At 45.7% G+C, this 27,229-nt stretch overlaps 1 protein-coding gene across 1 annotated transcript in view; it reads left to right on the forward strand.

Moving 5' to 3' along the window:
• Positions 1 to 800: 800 nt before the first annotated feature.
• Positions 801 to 27,229, forward strand: part of Rhbdl2 (rhomboid like 2) — a 36,811-nt gene continuing 10,382 nt past the window's right edge. Inside the window, exons 1-3 of the mRNA XM_051188732.1 lie at positions 801 to 843; positions 21,610 to 21,872; positions 25,189 to 25,337. Of these exons, the coding sequence (XP_051044689.1) occupies positions 21,630 to 21,872; positions 25,189 to 25,337 (392 nt within the window). The 5' untranslated portion in view covers positions 801 to 843; positions 21,610 to 21,629. The remainder of the gene's footprint in view (positions 844 to 21,609; positions 21,873 to 25,188; positions 25,338 to 27,229) is intronic.

Genomic DNA, 27,229 nt, shown 5'->3' on the forward strand with positions numbered 1-27,229 from the left:
TCTGAATAGTTCCCAGCAAGCCTTGCAAGGCCCTTCCTGGCCTGACCCTTCTTGCTCACAATTCAAAACTTTGGTGGCTTGTCTTCCACACAGGGAAATCTCCCTGATCATGCTGCCTGAATCTTGGGCAAACCTTCAGCGGTGTACTCCATTCTTTGTCTATCTAGTAAGCAGGAGGGCTGTTAACATACTTCCCCACTCTCAGGACCTGGCACAAGGCCAGTCATCCTCAACACATTTTAACTAGATAATCAGGGACTAGGATAATCATTGCACTAGGTCGGAGGCTCATCCCATCTGTGGGCAGAACCTAGGAGCCTTGTGACTAAACTTCTGTCCAAAGCCATTAAAAAAAAAAAAAAAAAAAAAAAAGTCATTTTGTGGAGTACCAGGCCTGAGTCACACCAGAGTGTGATCCAGGACCATCCCATGCAAAGTATCTGAGATCCCACAGTGCAGGCCAGAAGGCCAACCGCTCAGTCACAGACAGAAGGGCAGGACCAGGAGGAGGCATGGATAGCAGCGCCCAGGAGAAAGAGCAGGGCGGCTGTCACAGGCTCCCTGGCACAAACCCAAGTAGGAGGAGGCCAGGACTCATTCATCCAGGGCCAGCCCAGGAGAGACTGCCTAGCAGGCTGGCCCAGCCTAGGCCAGGCCACTAGGCGGAGAGGGGATTTCCTTTGACTCCTTCCCCCTTTAGGAACCTGTCTGGACGATTTTAGTTCAGGGAAGGCAAGAGGAGAGCCCGGCAGGCTGCAGCTCAGGCCAGCAGGCAGATCCTTTTGCGGCTTGAAGAGCAAGATCGGACTGCATTGTGGGACCATTGTTCCTCGGCCTCCCTAGGTAAGGTGCAGGGATTGGGGACAGGCGACGGGAGTGCTGGAGGCGGGTGGCAGGAATTCCAGCTGATGGAGGACATTGTGGGAAAGGAAGGGTGCTGCTGCTTCCAGAATCTACCTTCCTGAAGAACCTAGAGTGGCTGTTTCGGGTTCTGAAACTTCGTTTCAAAGTTGGCAGCGCTTTGGCAATGGTTGGGGAGAGCACCAGGGAGTTTAATCCTGCTTCCTCACTGACTGTTCACTGCCTTCACATCACCACTTTCTCGCCAATATCATCCTCCAACTCCTGGGGTTTATTTTTATTTTTTGGGGGGGAGGAGTGTGTGTGTGTGTGTGTGTGTGTGTGTGTGTGTGTGTTAGCGCGTGCTAACACGCCAGATAAATGTTTTACTATTTAGCTACACCTGCAACCAGACCCTCAGGCACTGTCTCTACCCTGGCTCTATCTGAGCAGTTCTTCCTCTGTGATTCCTCAGCCTCTACCCCAGCCCTGAGGGGGTTAGACAATCTCACCACTTCCAGCAAGGACTGTTTCCTCCTTCCTGGTACGGACTCTGAGGGATTTCACTCACTCAAGCCAGCATTCATTTATTGTGTTCATTTGTTTACTCATTAGTTGAGCGCGCACTTCAGTTGTCTGGAGAGAGGAGCACTCCATTTCTCCTCCTATGAATAAGAAAATTGAAACTTACCCGCACATATCCACAAGCTGACAGGCAGGCAGCCGGGCGATTGGGACTTGAGTAGGAGTCCAGTCAGTCCCAGAGAGGCCTGGATTCCTAACCCACATGTCCCATTTACTTCCTGGGCCTCAGTGTCCTCATCAGTAAGATCATGGGTTTTGTTTTGTTTGTTTGTTTTGAAAGACGATAAGGAGCTATCTGAATCAAGAACAGGCTGGGTGTCCCCCCACGGTGGGGCCTGGATAAACATCTATGCTTTCTCCTTCTTCCTCCCTTTTTCAGCCACTCCCCTTGCTACCCTTGCTATAGGCTTATAAAGACAGCAAACCCTGTCCTTGACAGGACCTGGGTGGCTTGTAAACTGAACTGAGCAGTGGGGGCAGGTGCCCCAGAATGCTGGGAGCCAGAAGGTGTGAAGCAGCGGGAGACCAACTTCTGGCTGAAGGTCTAAACATTTGGGCCAGGTCTAAGACCTGCCCCTTATGCTGGGTTTCTGACTTGGGGCCTGCCCTCCCATGTAAAAAGAAAAAAAAAAATCTGTTTTATTACCTTTTTTTTTTTTTGAGTCAGGGTCTGATTGTGTAATCTTGCCTGGTCTGGAACTCACTATGTAGACTAAACTGGCCTTGAACTCCCAGAGATCCTCCTGCCTCTGCCTTCCCAGTGTGCCACTACTCCCAAACCCTCCCCCCATTAAAAATTGTTTGACAATTTTGTACATTTATAAAGTGAATTGTAGTCATTTTCACACCCCCATTCCCTTCACTAATCCAATCCTGCTCCCTCATCCCCATTCCCCTCCTCCCCTCTCCATGCCCCCCCCCATCCCTCTCTTTCACTGGTATCCTCAATGTCTCTCCATTGATTTTAGTTAGAGCTATTTATGGAGTGGGTTATGGGATTATTTAGTGTTAAAGAGACAAATTATCTGTGACACACCACTGAAGAAAATGATAGGTCTTCCCCAACAGGCAAAAACTGTTCACAGTCCCCCAGCCCCAGCTGGGTCTGAGCACACAACCATCTAAAATGCATTGTCCTGGGCTTGTGAACACCTGTTGTCTCAACACCCAGGAGGCTGAGTTCAAGGCCAGTCTGGGCTATACAGAGACCTTGCCTCAAATACCAACCAACCAAACAAAAAGACAGTATTTCATTAAATAATAACCATCACCCTCATCCCCATAGGATTAACCTAAGGCCACATAGCTAGTAAGTATTGGATCTAGAATTCAAATTTGGAGATTAGACTTTACGCTGTCTGCTCAATTCCTTGTCTTTGGAGGTCTCTGTGTGGGGGACAGAAAGCGAGGCGTCCTCATCCCCTAACTACAAAAGCACCAACCCTTTCACTTCTTCTCTGGGCTGTTTTAGCCAACTGTGGGGAGACACTCCTGTAGTTAGTTGATTCATTCAGTCTTCATTCATTCATTCATTCATCTATCCATTCATTCATTCAGTGCTCTATCTGCCCCAGGAGACATAAAGATTCTAAAAGGGCAGTAATTATCTTGGCATCATGATTCATGCCCATAGTCCCTGGGTTGGAAGGTGGCAGCATGTGTATTTGGATGAGTTTGAGGCCACCTTGGGCTGCATAGCAAGTACTAGACCAGCTAGGGCTGTACAGCAAGACCTTGTCTCAAATGAACAAAAAAATCAAAGCAACCTAGGCAAACCAAGGAGGCAGGGATGGTGTGTCTCTATCACAGTTATACAAGCAGTGTGTCATCTATGTTCTTGCTATAAGATTGCTCAGTGAGTTTTTGTGAGTAAATGAAGCTGACTAATATTTAATGATGCATTCCTTGGACTGTGTAATAGGGATTCAAAATGGCTAGAAGAGAAGTCTGGTACTCAGGATGCCCACAGTCTGTTAAAGAAGCAGTTACGACACAAAGAAAACATCCCAGACACAAGCAGAGGTTGGTGAGGGGCCGCGTCTGCTGTGTTCCCTGCTGTGGTATAGCCCTAGCACCTCTGCAGTGCTAGCTATATGGCAAGGCTTCATAGAGCAGATGGAAAGGGACTCAAATTGGGACAACACATTAGGAGGGAAGATGTCCCAACAAAGGGCAAAGCTCAGGAGGAGACCTAAGGCCACAGTACAGGGTGTGGTGGTGGGGAAGCAAGAACTGAGATTGGCCGGAGATGTAGCTCAGTTGGTAGAGTGCTTGCTTAGTGTACACAGGCCCTGGGTCTCATCCCTAGTGCTTCGTAAAAAACGTGCAATGATGGGTGCCAATAATCCCAATATTCAGGAGTTGGATGGACACAGGAGGGTCAAATCGGAGGCCATAGCCTCAGCTACAACTGTTAGAGGCCAAGATTCTGGCGAGACGGTCAGCTGGTGAAGTGCAGGCTGTGTTAAGTATGAGGCCCTAAGGTTGATCTCTGAACTCTTGTGAAAGCTGTGTGTGGTACCATATAATTGTAATCCCAACTCACAGCTCTAGGGGGTGGAGGATCTTGGGGCTCCCTGGCTAGCCAGAGGGCCTAATCAGTAAGTAGCCACAATGTCACTGTCACTTGCTGTTCCTGACTGTGGATTCAGCGTGATCATGTGATCAACTACTTTAATCTCCTGCTGAGTGGTTCCCAGTCACTAGGGTCTCTGAACTTTGTGGCAAGAGAACTATTTTCTCCCTTAAGTTGCTTTTGCCTGGCGTTTTATCATGGAAAGTAACTAGTAAAGGCAGTGAGAATTGACTGCATTGGTTTCGTCAGAGTAGTAGATAAGCGTATTTTTCTGGAAAATCCTTAGAATAGGGTCTGGCTCACAATTAGCACCAGTGGGTAGATTTAAGTAAAACCAATACTGTGCATCCATAGTAAGGCATAGCCCCTTCCCTCTATTCATCAAATCTCCTTTGTTTGCTCTTTCTCAGGAAAAAGCAACCTCTGATTATCTGTATGAGCTTTTCTGGTTTCTTTGTCTCATTTTAAAGATTTAATTATTTATATGAGTGTTTTGCCTGCATGTATGTATGTGCACCATGTATATGCATGGTGCCCATGGAGATCAGAAGGAGGTGTTGGATCCTCTGGAACTGTAGTTACAGATGGCTCTGAGCCACCATGTGGATCCTTTGGAAGAACAGCATTCACTCTTACTGGCTGAGCCATCCCTCCTGCCTCCATGTGTAGCCCAGGCTGGCCTCAAACTCATGACCCTCCTGCCTCTGCCCCTTTAGCATATCCTACCAGTGTGCAACACTACAACTGGCTCCTTCTATTTTTATGAAACAAGACCTTTCTATATAGCCAAGGCTAGCCTTGAATCGCAACTCTTCCTGCCTCCGGTTCTAGAGCACTGGGATCATAGACATGCACTAACGTACCCAACTTTCCAATTGTCCTTCTGGATATTGTACCATAGAAAGACTGAGGACCGATAGAGGTGTGGTCACCTTTGGAAGGACAAAGAGAAACAATGAAGAGAGCTGAAGGCTTGGAGATGTAACTCGGTTGGCAGGGTGCTTGCTTAGTAGATGTTTGAGTAGTTTTTTTCCTGCTTGCCTGGTTCCACGGCCACGCCAGGCCCAAATAACACACATAGATTCTGTATTTGACATAATGCTGTTGGCCAGTTACTAGTTTCTTATCAGCTAGCTCTATCTTAAATATTAACTCATTTCTACTAATCTAAATATTTCCACATGGTCTCATCTTACCGGGGAGAGGGGCCATCATTCTGCTATCTCCAATCTCCCCATGCTGACTCTCCTCCCTACTACTCCCTACTCTCTCCTTGTCTCCTAGTCCCGCCTATCTTGCTTTCCTTTTGGCCAATAGTGCTTTATTCATTAACCAATAAGAGAAACATATTTACAGAATGACATCTCCCATCAAGTAGGCATATGCATATACATGAAGCCTTGAGTTCAATCCCCAGCTTTGCATAAACTGGACATGGTGGCCCAGGTATAATACTAGCATTTGGGGATTAGACGTAGGAAGATTGAAAGTTCAAGGTCATCATAAGGAGGTTGAAGCCAGCCTAGTCTATATGAGCTGGGACCCCAACCAAAGGATAGTGTCACAAAGTTAGGGTGGGACTTCCTATCTTAATGAACTAAACAGAGAGTCTGTCACAGGGAAGCCCAGAGGCTTGTCTTTGGTGATTCAAGTTGATAGTATTAACCCTCACACCATCCTTTTACAGACGAAGTTCTTGGGCCACCAGGAGGTTTTTTCCTCCCTGAGACAGGGTTTCTCTGTGTTGATTTGGAGCCTGTCCTGGCACTCGCTCTGTAGACCAGGCTGACCTTGAACTCATAGAGATCTACCTGCCTCTGCCTCCAAGTTTTGGGATAAAAGGTATGTGCCACCAGCTCCACCAGGAGGTTTAATGTAGGCTGCTGGTGTAGCTCAGTGACATAGCACTTGCATACCATTTGAAAAGCCCTGGGTTTCATCCCCACAAAAAAAAAAAAAAAAAAAAAAAGATTCAGTACATTGCTCAGGTTGCTTAGCTATTAAATGATGAAATCAGAGTTTGTATTCAGGCCCTTTGAATTCCTCTGTAGTGTGTTCTTACTCAGCATGTTAGTCTGTTAATTCTAAGGTCCTTTGGTCTTTATTTATATATTATAAAATTAGAAATGAGAAGTGCCGGAAAATCAGTAGTTCAAGGCCAGCCTTGGCTACAAAGCCATAGAAAACCTTGGGCTACATGTTAGCCTTTCTCAAAACTACAAAATGAAACGAAGTCTGGTGGTACAGGTTTATGATCTCAGCTCAGGACACTGAAGCAGTTCAAGGACAGCCTGGACAACTTAGTGAGACTGTGTCAAAGTTAGAGAGGCTGGGATGTGGTTCAGTGGTAAAGTGCTTCTTTAGTACCCATGAGGTCCTGGGTTTGGTCTCTAGAACCCTTCCAGAAAAAGTACAAGAAAGGGCATATTGTCTCAAAGTTCCCATGGGATTCAGCGGCAAAATGGCGGTGGACAGGTATGCACAGGCTTTGCCCTGGGGAAATGAGCTCCTGGCCTGGGATAGGGGAAATGACTTTTCCACAGGCAAGCAGGGGTGCACTGGAGCAGGACCAGGCTTTTCCCACTCCATTTCCTCTCCTCTTTCCTTGCTCATTTGCTTGATGGTCCATTCAGGGCTCATGAGCTAAGTGCCTCTCACTCTGCTAAGGTGCTGGGGGTGTAGATGGGGTAGAAAGGGAACAGTTCTGACCTTCCTGCAATTAGTACAGACAGACAGTAAATATGCTAGATATTTTTAGGTATGATGAATGTTTAGAGCAAGGAAGCAGGAAAATGTGCTAGAGTATTGGAGTGGAGGAAGGCGTAGGCAGAGGAGACTTCCTAGGGAGGTTCCAGCTCTGTGTGTGTGTGTGTGTGTGTGTGTGTGTGTGTGTGTGTGTGTTGCTGTGTTGGGGTTGGGGGCTGGTTAGAAGGAACCAAAGGTGCAATGTCTCTGAGACAGAGTGTCTGATGAGTTTCAGAGATAGAAAGAGGTCCCCATGGCTATAGCACATTGTTGGGAGAGTGATGGAAGCTGGGTTCTATAAAAAGGCAGGAGCTAGGACATGCACCCTCTGTATTTATCCCGAGGACAATGGAAACAGCTATGGACTCTTTTCTCTTCTTCTTTGGGTGCTAGGGATGGAACTGAGGCTGTTGTGCCTGTGAGGCAAGCGCTCTAGCAAGTGTATCTACACCCCAGCCTTGCCAAGGCTTTTGAGCAAGTTGATGTACTTGAGTGTAAGGTTTGTTTCAAAGAGTAGGCGGAAGTAGGGGGAGGTGAGGGCTAATTTTGGAGACTGTTTCAGGTTGAGTCATCTGCAGTCTGCTTTATAGAAGGGTACAGAGATGACCAGTGTCAGTGGGAAGACCCAGTGAGATGTCCTCTAACTCGGTGTATTGATAGCCAATGCTATGTCTTAAGTAATTCCCAATAAGTGTCTTAACAATGCTTTATTTTGTCATGATTCAATGGGTCAGGAGTTTGGGGAAGTTGAACACTTTTTCTGTCAAGAGGTGTCATCCAGTTGGCTGCATTCTTGACTGGGAAGTCCAAGAAGGTTGTCATTATTGGTTTGGTCACTTGTAGCTCTTCTACAATAGCCTCAGCCTCCATGCTGGGAGTATGGGCTTCTGCGAAGCATGGTGGCCTGAGCATGGTCAACACAAGTATCTCTGAAAGCCTGGCCTTGGGCAGTGCCCAGCACTAACTATTTCTGCCATGTGGCATTGGTTAAAGCCAGCCACAGGCTTGGCTCCATGACTTAAGAAGAGAGGAAACCAGTTCCATCTTAGTGGGAGGAAAGACAACCAGTGTGCTCATCTTCAGCCTGCCATGATAGGCTCTGGAAACTGCATAGCGGCCCCACTGTGCCCGGTGCTGACCCATTTTTCATCTAAATCACACGGCACTGCTGGTTGCCGCAATTCTTAGGACTTTTTATTTTCCTCTGAATAGGAGAGGAGCTGACTTTGTTTTGTTGTTTGTTTTGCTTCTTTTCTTCCTTCTTCTATGGCTTTCTAGAGCCTAATACATACCAGGCATCATCTAGGGACTGTCTGCCAAAGTGCGTACACACACACACACACACACACACACACACACACACACACACACTCTCTCCATGAGATTTGGTGGTCTCTAGAGAATGGTTAATGTAAGCATACACAGGGGGAGTGGTGAAAAATGTATGCAGGTTCTCCATCTCTCTCGCCCTCCTCCCCCTCCCCCCTGTTTTCTTCTCCCCACTCCCCCCTCTCGGTACCTTCCCCCTTCTCTCCCTTCTCCCCCACTCCTTCTCCTCTTCCCCTGCTCTGTCTGCCTCTCGGTGTCTCTGTATTTGTCTGTCTCTCTGTCTCTGTCATCTCTCCCAGGCCCACAGAAATCTGCTTGCCTGCTCCTGAACTCCAGAGTGCTTGATTCCAGATGTGCACCCGTGCTGTGTAGGACCCAGCTCAGGGAACACTTCACCTTTTGAGCTACTTTCCCAGCCCTGCTGATACCACCTCCTCCTCTTCTCTCTGCCTCTAGCTCTCCTCCCACTCCCTGGTTTTGTTGTGGGTATCCACCAGAGAAGACGCCCTGACACAGGCTTAAGCCAAAAGAAAGTCTTTATTAGCCATCTAGCGACTACATTGGGTGTTCGGGATCCCAGTGTAGCACTAAGTTTTTCTCAGGGTGAGCTTTTAAGCACACACAAAAAACTATGTCCTGGGTTGACATATTCAGTTAACAAGAACACTTGGCCAGAAGCAGAAATACAGAAGCCAAAAAATTAGTACATTTAGAGATTTTCTAAGAATTATGGGCCTTGATGGATTAGGTCTTTGTTTTAGTTTTATTATGTGGTACTGTCTACATGCTAAGTTTTATGGCCTCACTGGTATGTCCATCATGGAGTTAGTTGTGCAAAGGTCTGGGCCCTGTTATAGTTTCTTTCTTTCTCCTTTCCTTCCTCTCTTTCTGTCTGTCTGTCTGTCTGTCTGTCTGTCTGTCTGCCTGCCTGCCTGCCTGCCTGCCTGTCTTGGATGCCCATTTGAAACTCTCATGCCCAGGGGCTGAGTGGTTAATAGCACCTGAGTTCATTTCCCAGAACTTCACTGAGAACCTCACACCCCCCTGCAATTCCACCTCCAGGGGATGCAGTGCATCTGGTCTCCTAGGATACTGCACTCATATGCACTTATCTGTCCCTAACCACACAGTTAAAATTAAAAATAAATCTTTAAAAAAGTGAAGCTGGTGTGGGATGGTCAACTTTAATCCCAGCACTTGGAGCTAGGCTTGTCTACATAAAGAGGAATTCCAGGCCACATAGTTGGACTGGAAAATAATAAATCCTGTATGATCCTGTCCCCAAAAGCTTCTATTGAGCAGAAGAGAACCCAGACAAATGGGACCCTATAATTCTGATGTGAAGGTAGGATTGGGAACCATGGCCCTAGGCGTAGGACTTCCCACCAACAATTTCCCTCTCCAATTAGTTTGAGGAAGGAATCACAGGACAGGGAGACCAAGCATTTTAGGTTTGTTCATAATGGTTCTAATTTTAGCACGGACTGACACACATCCTGAGGAGCTCCTAGTTCAGTGTAAGCTGGGGCAATTGTTTACCATGATGGGCCATTATTTAAAAGGCATCTCACAGCTAGGTGAGAACACCTTTAATCCCAGCACCCTTGAAGCAGAGGCAGGAAGATCTCTGTGAATTCATGGCTAGCCTGGTCTACATAGTTCCAGACCAGCCAGGGCTATGTAGAGAGACCCAGTCTCAAAAAGCAAACTATAAGTAAGTAAGTAAATAAATAAATGAAAATAATCTCAGTAGGGTATGGTGGTACACGCCTGTGATGCCAGCATTTGGGAGGTGGAGGCAGGAGGATCAGAGGTTGAGTTCAAGGTCATCTTTGGTTACATGGAAGGGAGCCTGAGCTACATGGAAACCTGTCTCAAAGGGGGAAAAAAGGAGGAAGGGGTTGGAGAGAAATCCTAGCCCTGAGGAGGCAGATAGGAGAATCTGGGGCTAGCTGGCTAGCCAGCCTAATCTATATATACTTAAGCCTCCTAGGTCCCAGTGAGAAAACCTAACTCCCTCCTTCTTTACTTCCTTCCATTCTTTCTTTTGAGACAGGGTTTCACTATGTAGCCCTAGCTGTTCTGGAATTCACTATGCAGGCCTGGCTAACTTGGAACTCACTATGCAGGTGGGTGCTGAGATCACAGTGTGTATCACCCATGTGCAGCTCAGCAGTTATTGTGTTATTATCACTATCATTACTATCTACTGGGGTACATGCACCTATGTGATGTGCTAAGTGGCTCTGGGAAGAGCAATGTGATATAGCTGTGGGCCTCAGGGAACTGGCTTTGCTGTCATCTGGAATGCAAGCTGTGGTGTCTTCTTTGCCTTAACTGTAAATGGGAACAATATCTTCAGCATAGGATGGAAGGGAGTGTCTCCCAAAACCACACAAGTGGGAGGGACTCTGAAGACTGGGTGTGGGAGGAATTATGATAGTCTTTGAATGGAAGTAACACATACTATTGTGTACACCACCCAAGCTATGGGAATACTAACATACTATTGTGCACACCATCCAAGCTATGGGTATACTAACATAATATTGTGCACACCATCCAAGCTATGGGTATACTAACATACTATTGTACACACTACCCAAGCTCTGGTTCCTTCAACCCTGAACCACAGCCTGGCCAGTGGAGTCCAAGGAAGGAGAATTGAGTGCACAGTGAGCCATGGAGAAACTGGGGAAACAGAACTCTCTCTACCTTAGTTGCCCTTGTGAGGGAGGGCCAGTGGGCTTTGCCTCCAGAAGAAAAACTTTTAGTGATGGGGGTTTGTGAAGGCAATTATTGTTTTTAAATCTTTTGCCTATTTATTGCAAGTTGTGTGCTCATAGATGAAGCTAAAAGCAAACAGTCACAGCCACAAACCCATAACACTGAAAAACCAGTTCTTAATTTCTGTAGCTAAAAAAGCATCCTTTCAGGCCATGACCACAGAGAGATCACTGCGGGCTCTGGACCAAGGCATAATGATGGCTTGCAGTGTGATGAAGGAGGCTGTTAATCTCTGTGGCTCAGAAGCTCAATCCCTGGCCTCATCAATTACCCAGGTTGCCTAGCAACGCCACCAAAAGCCTCCCACTAGGCCCAGCTGGGCAGCAAGTGGGTGCATCCAGCACAGACTGCTTGGCTCCCTGGCCACATCAAGGCTGGCCACAGCCCCGGGAAGGGACTCGCCTGGTACTGATGAATGGGTGGGACCAGCTTCGTGAAAAATACCAGTTCAGCTATTTGAAACCTACTTGTGTGGCTGCAGTTAGGAAACAACATAAGCAAATGACCAAAGTGTCTTCCGTCAAAGAAGAGTTGTACAAAGAACATTAGCCCAGCAACCTTCCTGAGCTAGGTAAAGAAGAGAAGGTGAGCCTGACTTGGTCCTTCCGGTTCTGAAAGAGAGGCAAATCCTGTTCTTGTGTCCACTTGGTATCCCTAGGGTAGCAATGGTGGTGAGGGCAATTTCCAGCCCTTACCCAGAGTGGTGACCTGAAGATCAGATTCCATTTAGAATTCTCAGAGTTTGGTCTGGGTCTGTCTGGTCAGCCAGAGGGGAGGAGATAAGGTGGTGTGTGTGTGTGAACATCATCAAAACAAAGATGTGAACTTCTATAACGTGTGGTGCTTGGAAAAACATGGAGGAAGGGGCTGGGGAGCTGGCTTAGCAGCTGAGAGCACTGGCTGCTCTTCTGGAGGACCTGGGTCCAATTCCCAGTACTCACACGGTGGCCCACAACTATCTAACTCCAGTTCCAGGGGATCTGATACCGTTTTCCGTCTGCCATAGGCACCAGGCATGCACATAGCACACAGACATGCATGCAGGCAAAACACCCATAACATAGAAAATAAATAAATAAAAATGGAGCAAGAAAAAGAAAGAGAAGGGGAAGATCCAGGAGCTTTGGAGTCAGAGGTTTCAGACTCTCTTTCGGTAAGTTACACTGGGAGCCTGAGTTTCTTTGCCCATGAGACGGGGTATTAGTGCCTTGCTTTACAAGAATGCACACAAACTGGGCAAGGTAGCTCATGCCTAGGCCCTTTGGCTCTCCTAGGCCCTTTGGCAGCCATCACAGCATCTTGGCTCTACAGATCTCAGCTGACAGCTCCTTGATGCAGAACAGTGACATTCTCTGTGTGTGTGTGGGATCACTGTGTTGATCCCACACACACAGTAAAGACTGGGCCATGTGTGGATTCAGTCTCTCTCTCCTTTCTTTACCTAGTCTCTCTCTCTTCTTTTTCTTTACACTTCTGCTTTCTTTTTACATTTTTAAGGGGTGGGGGCTTATTTTGGCTTACAGTTTAAGAAAGGATACCATCTCTTACAGCTGGGGAGCCGTAGCCACAGGACTGTGAGGCAATTGGTCAATTCCTGAGTCAAAAGTAGAGAGTGGACAGGAAGTGGGGCCAGATTAAAATGCCTCAAGACTCACCCAACCCAGGCATGGTGGTGCCTGACTTTAATCTCAACACTCAAGAGGCAGAGACAGACAGATTTCTGTGAGTTCAAAGCCAGCCTGGTCTGCAGAGCAAGTTTCAAGCCAGTCAGAATTAGATGATAAGACATTGTTTTTTGTTTGTTTGTTTTGTTTGTTTGCTCTGTTTTATTTTTGTTCTTGTTTTGTTAATCTAAGCACATTTAGCTGGCTGCCCAAATTTAGGTCACACCTCAATTCTGGCTGCCTAGAGCCTTGGGGAAGGAAGCATCAGGCACATTGGCTTCTGTGACAGGAGGTGGTCCCTGCTGCCTATGAAGAAGAGTTTTGGAATTCCCCAAGAAAGTGGACAATTAACCAGTGTTAGCAAAAGAACTTACTGGAAGTCCTTGACTTTCAAAGATTAAACACACATGATTTGTTATTTTATTGGCTACTGCTACAGTCAGACCCATGTGAGTGAATGTGAGTTGAAAGGCTGGCTTTGCCTGATAAACCTTTATGTATTATGTATGTTCTGTGATCTCAGTGATTATGGCCTTTGTTTCTTGTTTGGGGAGTAGAAAAGACTCATATGGCTAGGGACATAGTTTAGTTGGTAGAGTGCTTAAGCAACATGCACAGTACCAGAGTTCAATTCCCGGCATCTCATAAACTGGGCATATGTCTTTAATTGCAGCACTTGGGAAGTGGAGGCAGGAAGAGCATCAGATGTTCTAGGTCATCTCTGCCCACAGGGAGTTCAGGACCAGCCTGGGTGAGGTTAGTGATGGAAATGAAGGTGGCCAAGGAAACACCAGAAAGTGGAGTTTTTGGTGGTGGTGGTTATTTTGTTTTGTTTTTGTTTTTGGAGACAGGGTTTCTCTGTGGCTTTGAAGGCTGTCCTGGAACTAGCTCTTGTAGACCAGGCTGGTCTCGAACTCAGAGAGATCCACCTGCCTCTACCTCCTGAGTGCTGGGACTAAAGGCGTGTGCCACCTACTCCCGGCAGAGGTTTTTGTTGTTGTTGTTATTTTGTATGTAGTTGAAAGTAAATAAAAGTTTTGAATTGAGTGGGGTGGGATGCCAAAAGTCAATGATGTTCTAGATGACTGATATCTGTAGATCCACTCTGTGTGTTTCTTTCATATAGGTATGGCTTTGAAACTTGCTGAGTGTTGGCCAGTTCAGGAATTACTCTTCAAGAGGGAGATGAGGGAGTGGGGAGATGTCACAGTCTGTAAAAGGCTGGCTGTGCACACAAAAAGTCAGATGCAGCGATGACAGTGTGTAATCCCAGCATTGGGAAGGGGTAGGTGAATCTCTGATGCTCATGGCAGGCCAGCCTAGGTTCGGTGGAGAGCTAGGGAGATAGTTCAGCAGGGAAAAAGGCCTGCTATAAATGTTCCACAATTTGAGTACAGATCCTCGGAACCCACAAAAAGCCAGATGAGCTGGTGAGTGTCTGTAATCCCAGCACTGCCATGGCCTGGAGGTGAAGACGGGAGTCCCCTGGAAGCTGGAGTATGCTGCACAGTGGTAAACAAGACAGATGCTATCTCAAAAACAAGGTGGGAGGCGAGGGCCATCACTCAAGGTTGTCCTTTGACCTACACATGCACAGTGTAGCATGTGCAATCCTCACACACAAACAGGTACAATCACATCACCCACACACAAATAAATAAATATTGAAAGTGGAGCCCGGCGCTGGTGACACATGCCTTTAATCCCAGCACTCTGGAGGCAGAGGCAGGTGGATCTCTGTGAGTTTATGGCTAGTACACACACACACACACACACACACACACACACACACACACACACACACACACACACGCACGCACGCACCTGTAACATGAGTTCTAATAGGTCTTTATAATAAAAGCCAGGAGTCAGATATAGGGAAAAACGCTGAGAGATCAGAGAGAAGGAGCAAAACCACAGCCACCTCACCTACTAAACTTCCCAGCCAGAAGAAAATTGAGCTCCTGTCTCCACCCAGCCACATTACTTCCTATCTGTGTGTTCAGACGTCCAGACCTCTAAGGTTAACTAGTGGCTAGCTCCACACTCTGATCTTCAGGCAAGCTTTATTTGTTAGAGTATAACAAGATATCACTACACACACCCAATTGAACATGTACACACATCACACACACGGGCCCACGTAAACATTGAGACGAGTTGGGTGTGGTGGCATTTACCAACACTAGAGAGATAGAGGTTAGGAGTTCAAGATCACCTTGTTTCCAACAAACAAATACAAAAAAGAAGCAAAATTTTACTAAAAGATAAATAGAGGCATATCTAACTAACCAAACATCTCTTTTCTTTGGGACCTCAGGTGCTGCCAACTACTGGTACTGCTGAGTATTAGCGCTGCTGAGCATTGTTACTGCTGAGTATTGTTACTGCTGAGTATTAGCGCTGCTGAGCATTGTTACTGCTGAGTATTAGCGCTGCTGAGCATTGTTACTGCTGAGTATTAGCACTGCTGAGTATTAGCACTGCTGAGCATTGTTACTGATGAGTATTGTTACTGCTGAGTATTAGCGCTGCTGAGCATTGTTACTGCTGAGTATTAGCGCTGCTGAGCATTGTTACTGCTGAGCATTGTTACTGCTGAGCATTGTTACTGCTGAGCATTAGCTGGATAATAGCACCACTGAGTATCAGAGCTGCTGAGTAGTAGTACTGTTGGGAGTACTGCTGAGCATTATTGGTATTATTGCTGAGTGTTAGTACTGCTGAGCATTATTGGTATTATTGCTGAGTGTTAGTACTGCTGAGCATTATTGGTATTATTGCTGAGTGTTAGTACTGCTGAGCATTATTGGTATTATTGCTGAGTGTTAGTACTGCTGAGCATTATTGGTATTATTGCTGAGTGTTAGTACTGTTGAGCATTATTACTCCCGGGTATTATTACTCCTCAGATAATTCATTTCAGAAACAACTTTACCTCTGTGCTTTTAGACTCATGTAGGGACTGAAATGGAGTCACTTAAAATTTTCTGGCCATAATTTAACTGTAGCTTTAGGAGAGATTAAACTGAGGCAGCTGAAAGGTAACTGGGGAAATTCCCCAGGGGGTCTCTCATGAGCCCTCCCCACCGTCCTTTTATTTCCTTTGTCCTGGTAATTTAACCCTGGGCTTCATGTATGCCAAGAAAGTACTCTGTTGCTGAGCTGTGTCTCAAGACATCTTTTTCCTTACTGATGTTTAATTTTGTTGTTTTGCTTTTTGAGAAGGTCTTTATATGTAGCCCTGGCTGTCTTAGAACTCTGTATGTACACTAGGTTGGCCTCAAACTCACAGAGATCTGCCTTCCTCTGCCTCCCTAAATGTTGGCATTAAAGGCTTACATCACTACAATCAGCCCTACTGATTTTCATTTCTTAAAAATTCTACTTAAAAATTTTATTGTGTGTGTGTGTGTGTGTGTGTAGGTCAGAGGACAACTTAAAGAGCCCGTTCTCCTTTGCCATCCTGTGGATCTCAAGAACTGAACTTGGTTCTTCAGGCTTGACAGCAGGTTCCTTTTATCCAAGAAGCTCTACTGAGTTTTTTTTTTAAATTCTTATTTATTTTATTATTTTATTCTATGTATATGGGTGTTTTGCCTGCACATATATCTGTGTACCATTTGTGTGCAGTGCCGCCCACAGAAGACACAAGAAGCTGTGGGATCCCTGCAACTGGAGTTCCAGCTAAGAGCAGTTAATGCTCTTAACCACTAAGCCATCTCTCTCCAGCTCTGACTTACTTTTAATGTAGGCAGCTGCAGCAGAGTCCTACCTTTTCCAGAGCATGAACCAGGTGAGGTCCCAAAGGAAGAAAGTGTTCTCTATATTTTAATTTTTTTAAACATTGTTTTATCTTTGAGACAGAGTCTTGCTAGGACATATCCCAGGCATCGATGCCCCAAGCCTCTGCCTCAGCCTCCTAAGTGCCTGGACCACATCTGACTCAGGTTTCTTTTTCTTGTTTTTCCTTTTTTCCTTTTCTTTCTTCTTCTTCCCTCCCTCCCTCCCTCCCTCCCTCTCTCGCTCCCTCCCTCCCTTTCTCTCTCTCTCTCTCTCTCTCTATCTCTCTATCTCTCTCTCTCTCTCTCTCGACCTGGTTTCTCTGTATTGCTTTGGAGCCTGTCCTGGAGCTAGCTCTTTAGATCAGGCTGGCCTTGAACTCACAGAGATCTGCCTGTCTCTGCCTCCCGAGTGCTAAAGCCGTGTGCCACCAACACATTGCTCTGACTCAGGTTTATTTTTGTCTCTTTTGCTTCCACCTCTTTCTCATTCATTCATTCATTCATTCATTCATTCATTCATTCATTCATTCATCTGTCAGGCTTGCCCTGAATGTGCTTTTCCAGAAAGAGCTGTCTTGCTGGCCCTTTGTTTATTTGTTTGTTTGTGGACCAGGCTGATGTGAAGTTTTCAATCCTCCTGTGTCAGCCTCTAGAGAGCTGGGGTTACAGGCATCTGCTACCTACCATCTGTGCTGGTGTCTTTATTGAAGACTTCTTGTTAGCTGGGCATTTTGGTCTATGCCTATGACCCTGGTACTTAGAAGGCTGAGGCAGAAGGACTATAGAGTCAAGGCTAGGACTACAGGGTGAAATTTTGTGTTACCAAACCAAACCAGGGTATCTGCTAACGTTGGGGGAAGGATTCTGGCTCTTGGTTCCCAGGAGAACAGCTCCATTGTAAATCAAAAGACTAGAGGCATCCTAACTGTCCACCCAGTTGTTCCCTTGGGCAGGGTGAGAACATTTCACAGCACTGCCGTCCAGTTTTGATCTTTGTGTGTGTGTGTGTGTGTGTGTGTGTGTGTGTGTGTAGGGGGGGATTTCATCAAAGAATAGGTAGCAGAAACTGGCAGCACATCAGGAGGTGTGTCCTGTTGACAGGAAAGGAAATGCCAGGAGCCCTCATGACCTTTGCTTAATGACTAATGCAGCAGTCAGAGGAGTAAATATCCATTTGAGTGACATGGTGATGGAGTGACCCAACAGGCCATTGGATAGCTGTGGGTGCTTTTGTATCTCAGAGGGACTACAGTGGGTTAAAGTGTCACCCGCTTTGCCTTGATGGCCATGCTGCATTTCCTTAGATGTCTGGAAATGTCATGTTGTTTATATCTAAAGGGTGCTTCCAGCCAGCTGTGGTGGCAGGTACCTATAATCCTTGCACCTGGGAGGCAGAGGCAAGAGGATCAGAAGTTCAAGACCAGCCTTGGCTATACAGCAAGTTAATGGCAACAAGAGAGCCTGGACTTTGACTCATAAAACCAAAGTTAATTAATTAATAGTGCTTCTCCAAGCTGTCCAGACCCCATGGAATTTATACACAGCCTGCACCCAAGTGAGGGCAATATGAATTACCTTAGACTAGACTTGCTTTGGGAGGTCCTGCATAGGGAAAGTTGAAATGATATATGCTGGTGTGGTAGCGTATGCCTTTAATCCCAGCACTTGGGAGGCAGAGGCAGGTGGATCTCTGTGAGTCTGAGGCCAGCCTGGTCTACAGATAAAATTCCTTTATGTGTTCTAGGGGGTATGTAGTGGCATCTTGTTCCACCAATAGACTTGAGGTAATAGCCTTAGGGTGTGGCTTGGCATGTGGACATGGAAGAGGAGGGACTCACTTGGGCTCTCTCTTAGGTTGTGGTCTCAGGATCCTGGATTACAGACCCTACCCCTCCAGGTATTGGCAGAACAAGATGCCACTACAGGGGTCAAACTCAGGTTGCCAGGCTTGTGTGACAAGTACCTGTACTCATTAAATCATCTCCACAGCTGTTTTAATATTCAGAGAAGCCACCAGTTGCCTTCTAAAGGTGGCATCACCTTGCACCTCACATACCTCCCCCTTTTCGGCCTTTTTCACTGTTGCCAGTATGGCTGGTTGCTAATATTTCCGAGGTACTTAACTTCACTCTGAATTCCAGGTGTGGGAGATCAGGAGGAGCAGGAGGAATGGGAGGCTGGCAGAGATTTGGAAGGGACACCTGTGAGTGCCAGGGCTCCAGGTGTTGGAGATAAGATGAATCGGGGAGATACTGACAGGTAGGGAGGTGGAAGCAGGATAGCCACCAAGGAGAGGCGAAAACAAGAGACTTCTAAAGGCAGGTCTGTTGTTACAGCCCCAAGTAGCCAGGGTTCAGAACCTGATCTCGTTGCAATGCCAGGGAGACCACAGACATGCATAGTATTGCCTCTGCCAAGTGGGCCTGGTATCTTTCCATTGCAGGGACTACGTATAGGCATTTACACACCTAACATAGTGAGCTTGAAGTCGTTAAACTTCTGGACATTTTAGACTCTGAAGGAAGAGGAAGGTCTAAGAATGTATCTTAGATTTTTATTTCTGTGATAAAACTCCATGGCCAAAAGCAAATTGGGGAGGAATGGATTTATTTCAGCTCACAGTTTATACTCTATCACGAAGGGAAGTTAGATCAGAACTCAAGGCAGGGACCTGGATGTAGGAACCAAAGCAGTGAGCATGGAGGGAAGCTGCTTATTAGCTTAGTCCTCATAGCTCACTCAGCTGGCTTTTTTATACTGCTCAGGACCACCTACCCAGAAGCAGTGGTGGCCCCTCAGAGGGCAGGGCTTACCCACATCAATCATCAATCAAGAAAATGCCCTGCAGATTTGCCCACAGGATAACCTGATGGAGGCATTTTCTCAGTTGAAGTTCCTCTTCCCCTCTAGCTTCTGTCAAGATGACAAGAAATCTAACCAGAACACACGTCGTCCTTATTTTCCTGGTTCCTCTTATAAATGTAAAGTCGCATTGTCAACAATGTGGAATTTTATTCCTTCATACAATGATCATACATGGTAATTAAGTTTATAATGGGGCTGCTTCCTGGGAGAGTAATAATTCTTAATTAAACTTATTTGTTTGTTTGCAGTGCTGGGGATCTGCCCCACAACATGCTCGAATAGGTGAGCACTGTACTGCGGAAGCTGCATTCCCAGCCCTGACCTTATTTAAATGCTTTAATATTTATTATGATGCCCCCAATTGCTGCCATCATCTCCACTTCAGAATGGAATCTGAGGGGGCACCTAATAGGTCAAACCTAGAATTACCATGAATCAGCATGTATACTCTATGCACCAAAGAACTAAAGGCAGGTGTTCAAACTAAACCTTGTACAGGGTTGTCCTGAAAGATTAGTCACAATAGGTACAAGGTGGAAGCAACTCAGTATCTATCAACAGATGTGTGGATACCCAAAATGTGGGTTGCCTACACACTACAATATATTCATCCACATAAGAAAGAAAACTGTAGTTCACGATTCAACATAGATGACTCTTGAAAACATGTTAAATGAAAGAAGCCAGGCAGAGAACACAGGACAGGTTTCCTGAACTTTCCAGACATTACCAGTTCACAGAAAGCAGATTAGTGGTTACAAGAGACTAGGGTGAGACTACAAGGAGGCAGTTGCTGCTTACCGAGATGGGCTTTTTGTGAAGGGTGGTGAAAACCTTTTTGGAACCGATCATGCTAATATTTGCACAACATTGAGTGTTCAATAAAACCAAGCTGCTTTAAATGGTTAAAATAGTTTCATGTCACTAAACGCTTTTTTTTTTTTTTTTTTTTTTTACATTTATTTATTTTGTGAGCAGAGGGGGCCTAGTGTCTCCTTTATTCTTAGTTCCAGGGATTGATTTCAAGTCCTCAGGCTTGACGCTGGGCTATCCTACTAGCCCAAGGTTCTTGTTGTTTACCATAGTTTTAAAAAGTAACTTGGGGCTCAATGCATATGGCTTTCTTGAGGCACCCTTACAGTTGGTACTGGGACGAATTCAGCTTTTCTGTTGTGGAGATGGACTCTGGCTGTGTTGCCCAAGCTAGTGTCACACCCCTGGGCTCAGGTGCTCTTCCCACCTCAGCCTATTGGCTGTTAGAGGACTGAGCTTTGGTTTCTTACTTTGGTTTTCAGAAAGGTCTCATGTATCTCAGGGTGACCTCCAATTGGCTATGTAGCAGAGAATGGCCTTGAACTTCTGGTCCTACGGCTGCTGCCATCCAAGTGTTGGGAAGACAAAGCAACCACACACAGGTTATGGAGTACTGGGGATCAAACCAGAGCTTTGTACTTGCTACACAAGCACTCTACCACTCCCTAGTCCCCAGACTGTTGGCTCCATGGATATACTTTCTATATTTAAAAACAATGTATCCAATTATTTATCTACTTTATTACTTATCTCTTCTAGCCCAGGCTTGCTCTCCCTTCCTTCCTTCCTTCCTTCCTTCCTTCCTTCCTTCCTTCCTTCCTTCCTTCCTTTCTTTGAGACAGGGTTTCGCTGTGTAGCCCTGGCTGTCTTGGTATTCCTCTGTAGACCAGGCTGGCCTCTAACTCAGAGATCTGTCTGCCTCTGCTTCCCAAGTTCTGGGATTAAAGGTATGCATCACCACATTCAACTTTTTGTTGTAAATTACACTTAAAATTATTTTCTGTGTGTTGTGTGGAAATCAGGAGATATCTTTCAGGAGTCGGTTCTCTCCTTCCATAGTGTGGATCTGGAGGATTGAATACAGGTCATCCAACTTGGCAGCAGACCTGAGTTATCTCACTGACCCATGTTTTTTTTTTTAATTGTTGTTTTGCTTTTATAAAGAAAAGAACACATGGCTAAGGTATATATGCATTAGATTCTCTGTTTTAAATTTTTAAAATTACTTTTTATTATGTGGGTGTGTACCACAATGAACATGTGAAAGTCAGACGACAATTTGCAGGATTTGATTTTGTTCCTGTACAAAGCAATGTAGATCACAGGGATCAAACTCAGGTTGCCAGGTTTGGTAGGAAGTGCCTTTACCAACAGACTGACACACACAAACACACACACACACACACACACCACCACCACCACCACCACTACCACCACCACCAACAAAAACAAAACACCAGTCTTACCTGCCTCAAATCCCTGTGTTTTAAAACATTTACAAAACAATAGGTGAAAACATATTTGTGGCCACTTAGGGGGAGACCATCTTGATCGTCCTTAGCTGCCTCATCCTGCACACCAGAGGCTCATCTTGTTTCCCCGACATTCATGTCTGTTTTAGGTGGCAGGAGGACCAGGCCAATGGCTGCTGCTCACGATGTGGAGATGGAGAGTGTGAATCTGAACATGGAGACAGGGGAAAAGGGAGAGCTGGAGGAGGAGACCATGAAAGAGAACAGGGAAGGGAAAGACTTCCCCAGGAGCAGAAAGGTCCACAGGATTGTCTCAAAGTGGATGCTTCCGGAGCCGGTCCGAAGAACATACTTGGAGAGAGCCAACTGCCTCCCGCCACCACTGTTCATCATCTCCATCAGCCTGGCTGAGGTAAACACCGCCACGTGAGGGGCCCTCACATCGGTTCAGACTGGAAGTGGAAGAGGGCATAGAGGGACAAGGGAGCATCCATGAATCCTCGTCCACTCGCGGCCCTCAGAGCTAATTTGCTCAGTCGCTGCCAGCTCAGGGGTTGGTTTCAACCATGATGAAAACCTGCTGCCTAGTGTTGACCTATTTCACTCAGTTCAACCATTTTAGCTGATCTTTAGGAGCCAGGGAACTTTGGGCCTGCAAATTAGTTTTTCTTTCTTTTTCTTTTTTCTTTTCTTTTCTTTTTTTTCTTTTCTTTTTTTTTTTTTTTTTTTTTTTTTGAGGTGGGTTCTGACTATGTAGCCTAGGCTGGCCATAAAACTCATTATAATCCCTTTGTACCAACTAGCAGGAGCAGGGCATTGGGATTACAGTGTGCACTGCCATGTTGAGTTTGCAAACTGGCTTTATCTCATGAAACAAAATAGACTGGTTGGTCAGGTTGGCCTGGGGTATATATTTAGAACAGCCACCAGCTGTTTGAGCTTGCAGAGGAAAACTGGCATCTGCTGTGGGTGTCTACTTTGGGCTGTTGGGATATGTTCTCCATCTATGATCTGTTCAGCTTTCCTGATTTCCAGAAAGAGGGCAAAGCTCAGAGAGCTGGGAATGAGTCACCCAAGGGTGTGTCTTAGTGACTGGGAAGGGCCGAGTCCCTCCAGTGCTTTGTGATACCAAGGTGTTGTTTCTCCTGAACTGCTGTCTTATGAAAGAGTTGGTAGAGATGGCTGCCTGGAGGGCATGACTTGGGGCATTAGGATGCCTCTAGTGTAATCCTCTCAATTCCCACTAATGCCCTAGCTTTAGTAGTCAGGGTTCCCCAGAAGAACAGGATCAATAGGGTGTAAGAGGTGGGGTGGGTTGGGGGGGGGACTGCAAAACGAGGGAGGTGTCAACTCTCTAATCTCCAGGGCAAGCTGGGGACCCAACAAGGGTTTTGTGTTGAGGCCATGGCCATGGTCACGGTCAATTGCTAGTATACTTCTTCTTTTTTTTTCTTGTGAAATGCAGTCTTTTTTCTTTTTTTAAGATTTATTTATTCATTATGTATACAGTGTTCTGTCTGCCTGTCTGCCTGCAGTCAGAAGGGGCACCAGATTTCATTACAGATGGTTGTGAGCCACCAGGTGGTTGCTGGGAATTGAACTCACCTCTGAGCCATCTCTCCAGCCCATACAGTCTTTTTTCTATTAAGGCTTTCATCTGGAACTCACACGCGAGATGGAGGGAAAAGGAAAGTAAATTAACTATTAATCTCATCTTAAGAAATTATCTAGGTACCCACGGGGGCATGACCTTGTAATCTCAGAACTTGGAAACTGAAGCAGAAGGATCTTGAGTTTAAGAGAGCCTGGGCTACAAAGTTTGAGGCTAACCTAAGCTATATAGTGAGATGCTGTAACTAGGTAATTTACTAGCTAGCTAACTAGTTAATGGATAGACAGTACACAAAAAAGCAAAAACACTCACAGAAACATCTGGAATGATGCTTGAAGATATCTGAGTCTATATGAACCTTGCCAAAATGAACATAAAATTAACCATTGCAGAATCCAAACCTTTTATGGTAAATGTGCAAGCATTTCCTGTAGTAGGCTTGCTTGGATTGCCAACCAGCTCCCAAATCAAGACAAAGAGACTTATTATCAATTATGAATGTTCCGGCCTTAATTTAGGCTTGTCCCGCTAGCTCTTAAAATGTATATTAATCTGTTTCTCTTCATGTACTTTTGCCTCAGGCATTTTACCTTTCTTTCATTCTGTATGTCCTACTTTTCCTGCTTCCTTTATAGCTGTTTGGCCACAGACATCTCCCTCTCTTTTTCTCTTGTTCTTTTCTCTCTCAAGCCTAGATTCCTCCTCTTATTCTCTCTGCCCCCCCCTCCCCGCCCCCCCCCATCCCTCTGCTGCTTAGCTTTTGGCCAGTCAGCTTAGGCAGGCAAGTTGAAACAAATGTATCTATCACATCTTTACGTTGTTAAACAAATGCAGCACGAACAAATGTAATACATGTAGGCATGTGGATGTAAATTTGATCCCCAGAGCCCTTGCAGAAGAGCCAGGGGTTGTGGTGTATTCTTGAATCCCAGCACTGGGGAGGTGGAGACAAATGGATTAATTCCCGAGACTTGCCAGCCAGCCAGCCTAGCCTACTGTTTGGGCTTCATGTTAAAGAGAGACTCAGTCTCAAAAAGCAAAGTATTTGGCACCTAAGGAATGACACCTGATGTGTACTTCTGGCCTCCATGTGTATGTTCACACACATGAAGATCAGCACACACATATAAACCTGAAACTAGTTTTCTAAATTTTTATTATTTTATGTGTATGGTGTTCTGCCTGCATAAATATCTGTGTGCCACATATGTGCCCCATGCCCTCAGAGGCCAGAAGAATACTTTAAATTTCCTGTAATAGGAGTTAGAGATGGTTGTGGACCACTGTCCTCTAGAAGATTACTCTGGTGCTCTCAACAACTGAGCCATCTCTCCAAATTTCTAAAACTTTTTGAGGTGTCATATTGGTGTTCAAAAACTTGAAAATATGGATCATTTTATATTTTATATTTTATATTCAGGAGGTTGAATCTGCACCATTAATTAAACTCCAGGCTTTACTTAGAGTTGATGGGTTTTCTCACTAATGTCCTCTTTCTTGTCCTCTGGTCCTTTCCAATACAGAGTTTCACACTGCATTAAGTTGTCCTGCCCCCCCAGGCTCCTCTGATACATGGCAACTTTTCAGTGGTCTTTCGTGACCTTGATAAAGATGAGGTATATTGGCAGGTACCTTGTAGAGTGTCCATGTCTGGGTTGTCTGAGGTTCTTTTTCATAGTTAAACTAGAGTTGGGGGTATAGGGGAAGAATGGCATAGAGACAAATTGCCCTTCCCATCACATCAGGAGATTGGACCTCACACGATACCACTGGGACAGTGATTTTCACCATTTCAGTAAGATTGTCTGCCAGGTTTCTAGGCTGTGGCGTCAGAGTGAAGGTGAGGGACCCGGTTATGTTAATCAGGGAGGGTGACAGAGAACACAGTGACAGCAGAGATTCGGGCAAGCAAGGAGAAGGGGACTTAGAAAGTCTTCCTTACAATCTGCATCATGAGGAGGCATGATCACTGTGGGGGGTGGTGGAGAAATTAACTCCAACATCTTCGGAGCCCACGAAGAGCTAAGTTCTCAGACACGGTCACTGCTGGTGGGTTTGAATAGGGCCCATCTGCAGAGGAAGTTTGTTAACCAGCATGCCTACCCCTCCTTGACAGCTGGCTGTGTTTATTTATTATGCTGTGTGGAAACCTCAGAAGCAGTGGATCACTCTGGATACCGGGATCTTGGAAAGTCCCTTCACTTACCGCCCTGACAAGAGGGAAGAAGCCTGGAGGTTTATCTCATACATGCTGGTCCACGCTGGGTAAGGGATGATGAGCAAGTCAACGTCGTCATTAGAGATCAGAAATAATTGTTAGGCTGGGCAAGGTGGTGCATGCCTGTCATTCCAGCACTTGAAGCAAGAGCAAGGTCATGGCAGGTTTGAGGTCAGCATAACCTATGCATTGAATTTCAGGTCAGCCAGACACATCACCAGGCTCTGTCTTAAAACACACAAACAAAGACAGGGGTCTAGGAGATGGTTTAGAGGGTAAAGACACCCGTCAAACCCAACAACCTGAGTTCAATCCCCAGAACCCACCAATTGGAAGGAGAGAATTGACTTCTGCAAGTTGTCTTCTGACATGGGCACACATGGGTACACATGGGCATGGGTGTGTGTGCACTCATGTACACACACAGATACCATAAGATCAAAAAAAATTTTTTTTTTTTTTTTTTAGACCAGGCTGGCCTCGAACTCTCAGAGATTTGCCTGCCTCTCCCTTCCAAATGTTGGGATTAAAGGCATGCACCACCACCACCTGGCTAAGATTTAAATTTTTTAAAAAAGAAAACAAAGCATGCTGTAATGGAGCACACCTTGAATCCCAACACTAGGAAAATAGAGGCAAGTAAATTCTGAATTGAAATCTAGCCTGGTCTGTATGGAATTCCAGGTCAGCCATGGCTATATAGTGACACCCTGCCAGAGGATCAGGGAGTGAGATAAACAAAAAACTCAAATTGCCACTAATCTGTTTGGGACATTTATTATTATTGTTATTGTTATTTGTGTGTGTGTGTGTGTGTGTGTGTGTGTGTGTGTGTGTGTGTGATGTGCACTGGTGCCCTCAGAAGCTAGAAGTACTGTATTCTGCACAACTGTCTAATGTTGGTATTGATACAGGAATGTTAATGAGTTGGATGCCTTTAATCCCAGCACTCTGGAAGTAGAGAACTCTGTGAGTTTGAGGCCAGCCTGGTCTATAGAGTGAGTTCCAGGACAGCCAGGACTACACAGAAAAACTCTCTTGAAAAAAAAAAGGAATATTAATGAGATGAGACCAAATCACTGTCACCATAAGTAGGTCATCTGCCTGTTGGATGTTCCCAATGCGCCATTTAGGGGATGACGTAGTAGAACTGAGTCATCAGTCTGCCTCCTCCAAGCACACTGTAAAAAGCAATTTGTGAGCATTCTGACTGATGCACTTTATGAATTAATTAACTGGCTCACTGCCAGTGAGTAGCAGAAGGAGGCATAGAAACAGTATAGGCAGAACTGGAGAGAAGGCACAGTGGTTAGGAGCACGTGTATGTGTCTCCTCATGGTCTCATGTATGTGTCACCTCAGTGCTGTGACAAGTGGAGACAGGAAGATTGCTGGTGCTCAGTAGCTGCCAACCTAGCTGAATAACACAGGTTTCAGGCTCAGGAGAGACCCTTCTTTAATGCAACAAGGTAGAGAGAGAATGATAGAGGAGGAGACCCAGCGCCCTCCTCTGGCCCCAATGTGTAACTGCACACACACACACACACACACACACACACACACACACACACACACACACAGAAGGGAGGAATCAAAGTAAGAAAGATAAGATAATGAACAGGGAAGGCTATGTTTGTTTTCCAGTTTTGTTTATTCTTCCTTCCTTTGTCTATATAGTTCTTGCTGTCCTGGAACTCACTATGTAGAGCAGGATGGCCTCGAACTCACAGAAACCTACCTGTCTATGTCTGAGTGCTGGGATTAAAGGCATGCACCATCACTGCCTGGTCATTTACAGTTTCTAAAATGTGAGAGCCTTTCAAGACCTCACTCAGAGCCAGACAATGGTGCTCACCTGCAATCTCAGCATGTGGGAGGTAGGGGCAGGAGGATCAGGAGTTCAAGGCCAGCACAGGCTACACGTCTCGATAAATGTTTTA

Source organism: Phodopus roborovskii, unplaced genomic scaffold, assembly GCF_943737965.1.
Source record: "Phodopus roborovskii unplaced genomic scaffold, PHOROB, whole genome shotgun sequence".
NCBI classification, from domain to species: Eukaryota; Metazoa; Chordata; class Mammalia; order Rodentia; family Cricetidae; genus Phodopus; species Phodopus roborovskii.